General features: G+C 47.3%; 1 protein-coding gene across 1 annotated transcript; it reads right to left on the minus strand.

Annotated features, from left to right (window-relative positions):
- KRT34 (keratin 34) lies at nucleotides 1-3,772 on the minus strand. Its single transcript, XM_078436962.2, has 7 exons — nucleotides 3,390-3,772; nucleotides 3,206-3,288; nucleotides 2,534-2,690; nucleotides 1,494-1,655; nucleotides 1,274-1,399; nucleotides 929-1,149; nucleotides 1-466 (listed from the first exon to the last, which is right to left on the minus strand). The coding sequence occupies exons 1-7, from the start codon at nucleotides 3,735-3,737 to the stop codon at nucleotides 382-384; spliced, it is 1,182 nt and encodes a 393-aa protein (XP_078293088.2). The 5' UTR covers nucleotides 3,738-3,772; the 3' UTR covers nucleotides 1-381.
- Nucleotides 3,773-7,842: the final 4,070 nt, after the last annotated feature.

Below are 7,842 nucleotides of genomic sequence, written 5' to 3' on the forward strand. Positions count from 1 at the left end.
TTTACTATGCCAGAGAAATGAAGTTTATTGGGAAGTAAATGAAGTAGCTTCCTTGCATTCCAGAGAATACCAAAGAAGCAAGAAAAACAGGAAACACAATACATACAGGAAATGCCCTAAAAGTAATACCTGGAGCTCAGATACCATGGAGCTGGACATCTTCAGAAACAAAGACACTCGAACTTCAACAGAAAGGGATTTCCCAGACATTGGAAGTTAACCATGTGTGCCTTTGCTTGTTGAATCTGGAAGGCATTTTCATGTCTAGAGATATCATATTTGGCATGGCTAGGCTCCAAAGAAGGCAAGACCCGAGGACCTTTCCTTTGCTTGATCAGAGTGGCTTCATTGTTGTCTTCAAAGAGGGTGCAAGTTCTTAAATTAAGAGCAACGCGTTTGAGAGGCACCACAGGACCCGCAGGAATTGCCACAAGCGTTGGTGGTAGCACATGGGTTGCAGGGAAGCCTGGGAGGACACAGAGGTTTAGAGCGGGTTGGGGATGGTTGTGGAGAGAGCCCTAAGGTGCCTAATGAGACAACCCATGAATTCTCAGTGCTTGGAGATAGTTGGAATCAAATTTGATTGCCATCGAATCCTTCTCCCCATCCCAGAATGCCATGTGCTGAGGTGGAAATTGTCCTTTTGAAAAATGTTACGCTCTTGAGCTCTCCTGAAAACAATACACGCTGTCTTACCCAACAGTGATTGTTGCAACAATCTGTCCACCACCACTTCTCTATCGTTAGCTCCCTGATGCAGGGGATGTATGCCCTTCACCTCTGACCTTCCTTTTCTGCTTCACTGTCACATCATGGACTCTATACATGCACGTTGTTCTGTGAGTTGAAAACGTGGCCGCCACGTGTATGCTCACAATATCTTGTAGTCCCACCACATGTCCTCCAGAGTTCTTTGCCTCGCACTCACTTGCAATCCTCGCTCTCCAGCAGGCCCCGGTACGTGTTGATCTCGCACTCCAGCCGGGCCTTGACGTCCAGCAGCACCTGGTACTCCTGGTTCTGCCGCTCCAGGTCAGCCCGGATCTCGGCCAGCTGGGACTCCACGTTGGTGATCATGCACTGCACCTGGCCCAGCTGGGCGCTGTAGCGCGCCTCGGTCTCCGTCAGCGTGTTCTCCAGGGAGTCCCTCTGTGTGGGGAACATACGGAATGTCACAGAGCCGCTTCTCAGGGGGCGACTCCGTGGGACTCCAGGGAAGTCATGGGCTTCACCAGGTGAGGAGAGGGTGGGCAGCACCCCGAGCGACACCCACCAGGTTGTGCTGGGCCTGCAGCTCGATCTCCAGGGCGTTGACCGTGCGTCTCAGCTCGATGATCTCCGCCTGGCAGGACTGCAGCTGCTCCGCACTGGACACCACCTGCTTGTTCAGCTCCTCGGTCTGAAACAGCACAGGGGACGAGACAGGGTGAGACCCTGCCTCGAGGGCCGCGAGGGGCCGAGGGGCCCGGGCGGCTGCGTGCTGAGATGCCCACCTGGGTGGTGAACCATTCCTCCACGTCCCTGCGGTTGGTCTCCACCAGGGCCTCATACTGGCTCCTGGTCTCGTTGAGCACGCGGTTCAGGTCCACGGTGGGGGCCGCGTCCACCTCCACGTTGAGGCGGTCTCCGATCTGGCAGCGCAGGGTGTTGACTTCCTGAGGGAAGAAGAGGAAGAAATGAACCACAGAAATGGATCTGCTGTATATCTTCCTACTGTAGGAAAGTGAGCACAACCCTGCCAAAAATGTATATCCTGATCATTCCCAAAGACTGACACAGATACGATGTAGGATTAGACCCAAATAGGGATCACATCAATATATTTCCCCCCAAAACTGAAAAAAGCTCACATTTCCAATAAGACTTAAGTCCGAACTCCCTGGCCTGTGCAAATCCTACCTCATTTCCCAACTCACCCCTATAGGTAATGCATGCCCAGCCATATCAATCCATGTGCCAAACTCTAATATACCTGCTCCTCCACTTCTGTGTCTTTGCTCAGTCTCTTCCCCCAGATTGAAACATCCAAGTGTGAAAGCCTCCTCCTTCCCATGACATGTCTCTGAGAACATTCCCTGTCTCCTTCCAGGTAGACTGGACTATTCCCTGCATATGTTGCTCATACTTCTCATATGGAACTACTTTCCTCTGCCCGTATTCTACCATTGTTTGTACATAGCCATCTGCCTAGACCACTGGGAGCCCATTGAAGAGAGGGAACATGTCTTAGTTCTTTTCTTCCTTCCATCTCTACCACCAAATTTAAAAACTAACAGTGAGCAGCAGCGAGCAGGGCTCAATAAATGGATGCCTTTTCTCAGCATCTCCAACACCTGCCCAACCTCACCCAGTTGCTGGAGAATAAGCAACCCACCTCCCTACGTGCTATGGGTATAGTATCATCATTCTCTGAAGAGTCTTGAGTTCTTCAGAGAAGAGTCCCAGCTCAAGAAGCCTGATGGCACTTGCCTCCTGGTTGCTGATGCTAAAGGCTTGGATCTGAAACCTACTTTTTTTTTCCTTTTCCTCTCACCTCCTCGTGGTTCTTCTTGAGGCTCAGCAGCTCCTCCCTCAGGGACTCCACCTGGGCCTCCAGGTCAGACTTGCACAGAGTCAGCTCGTCCAGGATCCTGCGCAGGCCGTTGATGTCCGACTCCACTAGCTGCCTCAAGCCCAGCTCTGTCTCGTACCTGCACACACAGATCAGAAAGGATGAGGCAGGAAAGAAGCCGGTCCCCTGTTCTGTGTCTTGTGTGCATGGACTGGCCTCCATCTCTTTGAGCTGGTACAGTTTTCTCCCCCTTTTCTTCCATGTTTCCCTCAAGCTCTGCACAAATAGATTGGAGAGGCCCTGACTCACCCTAACACCAGAAGGTCCCCACAAGAACTCATGAGATGGAGTCTCTCATTTTCCTCTCAATTTGGTTGGTTAATATACCACCACTCCCCATAGAACAGTCTCTGTCAATCTCTGAATTTGGAGATTTAAGAAGGCCTTCCAGAGATAGCAATATAGGCTGAAGTGCACACAGCATATGAGTCTGGATCTCTGTTTGAAACCAGTTTTAGATAAAGCCAGGCTTGAGAAGAGAAATCAAAAGGGAAAAATGGCTGCCTCTCCCCTTCCAGGAAATGTTAGTCCCACGGGGCCATGAGAGAGCCATAAGGACCTTAGGGGTCACCTAGCCTAAAAGTCTCAACCTACTTGGTTCTGAAGTCATCAGAGGCCAACTTGGCGTTGTCGATCTGCACCACCAGCCTGGCATTCTCAGACTTGGCACACAGAATCTGAAAACAAGATTCTACTGTGAGGGCCACTTGAACTTGAGAATGTCTTATTGTTCAAAGACAGTCAGCTGCTGCTGTGCCCCCACATGGCACCCCCTCACCTTCTGCTGGAGCTCCTCGATGGTCCGGAAGTAGGACTGGTAGCTGGGGCACACGAAGGGCACCTGCTGCTGGCACCACTCCCGGATCCTGGTCTCCAGCTCCGCGTTCTCCCGCTCCAGCTGGCGCACCTTCTCCAGGTAGCTGGCCAGGCGGTCGTTCAGGAACTGCATGGTCTCCTTCTCGCTGCCATTGAAGGAGCCCTCGCAGAACCAGCCGCAGTTGCCCACGTTGGCGGGGATGTTGCAGGCCCCGGGCAGGGTACAGGTGTGGCAGCTGGGGGGCACGCAGGGCCGGGAGCAGCAGGTGGAGCGGCAGCTCAGGTTGGGAAGGCAGCAGTTGTAAGGCATGGTGCAGGGAGAGGTGATGGAGAGCAAGTAAGCTAATCTAGGTGGATGTGGTGAGGTTTGAGTTTCTCCTTCCTCCATGGTCCTTTTATACCCTTAATGGTGGGTGGGGGTTGGCATACAGCATAATTTCCTTTCCTAATGCTTCAGCTAATTTTTTCTCCAAAATATGCTAGTTAGATGCCTGCAAAGAGTCTCCTCAACCCATAAAATTATTCCATTTAGCTTGTGTCACACCAGGTTCCTCATGGGTGCTAGTGGTTGGTGAAATCAGAATTTCATCAGATGGCTTCAAAGGAGACAGAATCATCACAACCCCAAATGGCTCTCTCCATTACTCAGAGGGTAGGACAGACAGGGACATGGGGTGGAGTTGTTTGGAACTCCTCACCCATGAGGTTATGCCACTAGATTCCCTGGAAAGAGAGTCTGGAGTGAACAGTCTTCCAAGGGGCTCTCTTTTCCCAGCCCTACCCATGGTTCAGTGTTTGGTTCAACTTGACTTCATAGCAGAAATTTGTCCTGCATTAGTTGCAAGAAACCTGGGCCCTACTTATGAGAGTATTAATTGGGGCTGTGGAAATTTATCAATACATGGAGATTGAAAATAATGGAGTGTTCATGGCTGGGAAGTAAAACTGGCTGAATGGGTGGGAATAGCCCTGAAGCAGATATCAGCAAACTAGGGCCCACAGACCAAGTTCTGCCTCCTGCCTTTCTTTCTAAATATAGTTTTATTGGCACAGCCATGTTCATTTATTTAGGTATTGTCTATGTCTGATTTCTACAATGGCAGAATTGAATAGTTGTAACAGGGACCATATGGTTTGCAAAGCCTAAAATATTTAGTCTCTGGCCCTTTATAGAAAAAGTTTACCAAACTGTACTAAGCAACAATCTTCCTAAAGATGAGAAGGAGAAGAAATATCTAGAAGGAAAATTATGCCTGGACTAGTCTATAGAGAGAGTTCAAGTGGCAATGTTGAAGCATAAATTTGAAGCATAATACTTCGGACTCAACAAGAATAGAAAAACCAGAATGAGGAGCTCAGAGCTATCTTTGTGTGCATGGTGACCTTATCTCAAAGTCTCTGGATATTTCTCTCTCCTCGTTCCTAGACTTAATCCTCTTTGTGAGAGCATCATACGTCCCTAGAGTTGTGACTCTGCCAACCTGAGATGCTCCCAAAACCAGTCACAATGCCCATGAGAACGCACCTTCACTCTGTCATCCCTAAGAAGTGACACCATCCCTGATGTGTGGGTGCCTCTCTATCACCTGTGGGGTCAGATACCCTTGGACCCTTCCAAATTCCTGGGAGTGTCCCTATTGCCCAATAAAGAATCTTAATGAAGTAGCCCTCCTCATCTCACCTTCTGTTCCTTGTCACTCTGTCTGTCCTTTATTCCACACAGAAACAAAATCACGGGGGGCGCCTGGGTGGCTCAGTCAGTTAAGCGTCCGACTTCAGCTCAGGTCACGATCTCGCGTTCCGTGAGTTTGAGCCCCGCATCGGGCTCTGGGCTGATGGCTCAGAGCCTGGAGCCTGCTTCCGATTCTGTCTCCCTCTCTCTCTGCCCCTCCCCCGTTCATGCTCTGTCTCTCTCTGTCTCAAAAATAAATAAACGTTAAAAAAAAAAAAAGAAACAAAATCACGGTTCAGACAGAAGTCCCAAAAAATTATTTGTGGAACACAATATAAGTCATTTATGAAGGATGTATCCAGATTTCAAAGGCAGTATCAAGGTAACAGAAAAGCACACACTTGGAGCTAAACCACCTGAGTTCACATTCTTACTGATGAGATGAGCTCCAAGAAGTGAGTTCCCCTTTTTCACTCTTGTTTTCTTCATCACTTAAATTTAAGTAGGAATAATGCTGCCTGCCTCATAGTTCTGTTATAAAATTTAAGTAATGTATTGTGTGTGAATATGGTTGGAGGTGAGACCAGTGATTCTTTCTTTAACTTTTATCCTTCCTAGTGTTGGCCAGATGGCCCAGACGTAGAATTTTTTGAAAGTTCAATTCTGTTGAGCAGACACATGGGTACATTGCCCAGGCCAATCCAATGGTGATAATACCTCATTCACCTACCTTGCGAACACTAGGGACATAGAACTAAATTCATGAATTAATCAACAAAAATGCAAATTTTAACATTGACTTGGTAGCCAGAATAGGAAGTTGGCACAGGGCACACTGTGCCTACATTCTCTGCTAGGTTACTGATCTTGTGGGTTTGGTTATCTTGTCTGGGGTGGTTTTTGAGAAGACAAGTTCTCTACATGGAGATTGTATTGCCACCAAAGCCTCCTTTCTTGTATTGGCATTGAAATGGGCTCTACTCATTTTCTGAGATTTCCCCAGCCTTGCATTTCTGTGCTAGCATCCATAATAATGATGACAGTGGTTTTGGTGATACTGATGATGTTACTTACCACTTCATGAGTACTTATTCTGTGCCAAACAAGCTAGGTGCTAAGTGTTATGGCACATTTATTATTTGACCCTCTCAACAACCCTATAATATGGGTCTATAAAATTATTCCCATTTTACAGATAAATTAACAGATTAGGGAAGGCTCAGAATTTTCCCAAGACACAAATAGTAAGTGGCAGAGTTGGGATTTAAACAATTCATTGTCTAACTCTTGAGCCCAAATACCTAAACACAATGCAAACATTTGGCACAGAAATTTCTCTGATTTTTTAAGGGGAAGAAAATCTTAGATTCCTTTCTTCCCATTGCCCCTCTCTTTATCATTTTTGCTTCTGATTCCCTCTGGGACCCTATTCCCAACCCTTTCCCAACCCCATCAGTCCTCCAAAGCCTTGTCTGCCCAAGCAGCCCTTTCCCTCAGCTACTTTTTATGGTACCCTCTTGAACCAAAACCAAGTTACACTTATTACTTTTCTCCACAGGGAAATGGTTGTCCTTTTGCATTACTGATTGATGCGTCCAGATTGGAGATTACACTGCCTCTTCTTAGCATCTAAACAAATCAAAATGCACAATGGCAGGACCTAAAGTGATTTAGAATCTGAGAGACAGGCTTTTTGCCTCACCCTGAACTTTTAGCCCTGTAAAAGTTCACCTCTCAGAAGTAAGATCTATTTTCTAAGAATCAAAGAATTCTAAAGCCAGAAAGACCTGAATTTATGGAGAAGAAAACTGAGGTCCAAATGGCGAGGCAGGAAAGTAATGAGTATCAATATGTCATTTCCTCATCGGGTAGTCTACTAGAACCCTTCACGTATGGTATTCTACCCTCACCCCAAACTATGAATGTTTCAGTGCCATTATTGTCACCATATATCAGAGATAAATAATCTGAAAAGAAGTGAACTTGTTCAAAATGATACAAGCAAGTAGACTTGAGTCTGCTGGGCCCTCACTGTGAGGTAGAGAGATGAGACACTGGCCAGGGTGTGACAAAACACGAGAACTAGAAAAAAAACAAAGAGGTGAGCTCATGAATTCCAATGCCAGCTCTGAGCGTGGATGGCAAGACACACCTAGGCTTCCTGCATATTGCTTTGCTCCTCAGTAAACTGGAGGTTAAAAAGTGACAAATCCCACAAGCTTGTGATGAGGCGTGCCTCCTGGAAGTAATGAAATGGGCTTTTACAGAGAAAAATGCTATGCGTTCCTGGACCATCCTGCTCTTCCTGAAGACACTGACAGTAGCCTCAGGCCTCAAAGAACTCAGTGAATGACTTTGACCCCAGATATAAGGATGCAAAAAAGTGCCTTAGCTTACCCATAGCAAATACAAAATTTTCAAGGAAACAGGAAAAGAACCAACAAAAATATTCAGGACACAAGCTTGGAGTTGGGTCAAGTCTCTGAGGATGATATTCCCAGTGGGCTAAGAGTTCAGACCAGGACAGCCAAGAGCCAATAAAACAGGTCACCAAAGAGCACTGGGCATGCCAAATGAGAAGGGCCTTGGGGCCCATCAGAAGATGGGTCTGGAGACAAAGAGCATCAGATAATGCTGAATAGAGCACATACACCAGGTGCAGAGCTAGGTGGGGGACTTAAAGAAAGAAACAGTGGTGTGAAAGACAATAGGATGGTATACAAATTCTACCGTTGGGCAGGAA

This window comes from Panthera onca, chromosome E1 (genome assembly GCF_046562875.1).
Source record: "Panthera onca isolate mPanOnc1 chromosome E1, mPanOnc1 haplotype 2, whole genome shotgun sequence".
Lineage (NCBI taxonomy): Eukaryota > Metazoa > Chordata > Mammalia > Carnivora > Felidae > Panthera > Panthera onca.

Bases quoted from the DNA above. Each gene is read 5' to 3' on its own strand.
- KRT34 (XM_078436962.2), bottom strand. From the start codon at position 3,737: ATGCCTTACAACTGCTGCCTTCCCAACCTGAGCTGCCGCTCCACCTGC. The intron at 3,289-3,389 runs GTGAGGGGGTGC...TCTTGTTTTCAG, and splicing joins TCGAGGAGCTCCAGCAGAAG to ATTCTGTGTGCCAAGTCTGA. The intron at 2,691-3,205 runs GTAGGTTGAGAC...CTGTGTGTGCAG, and splicing joins TCTGATGACTTCAGAACCAA to GTACGAGACAGAGCTGGGCT.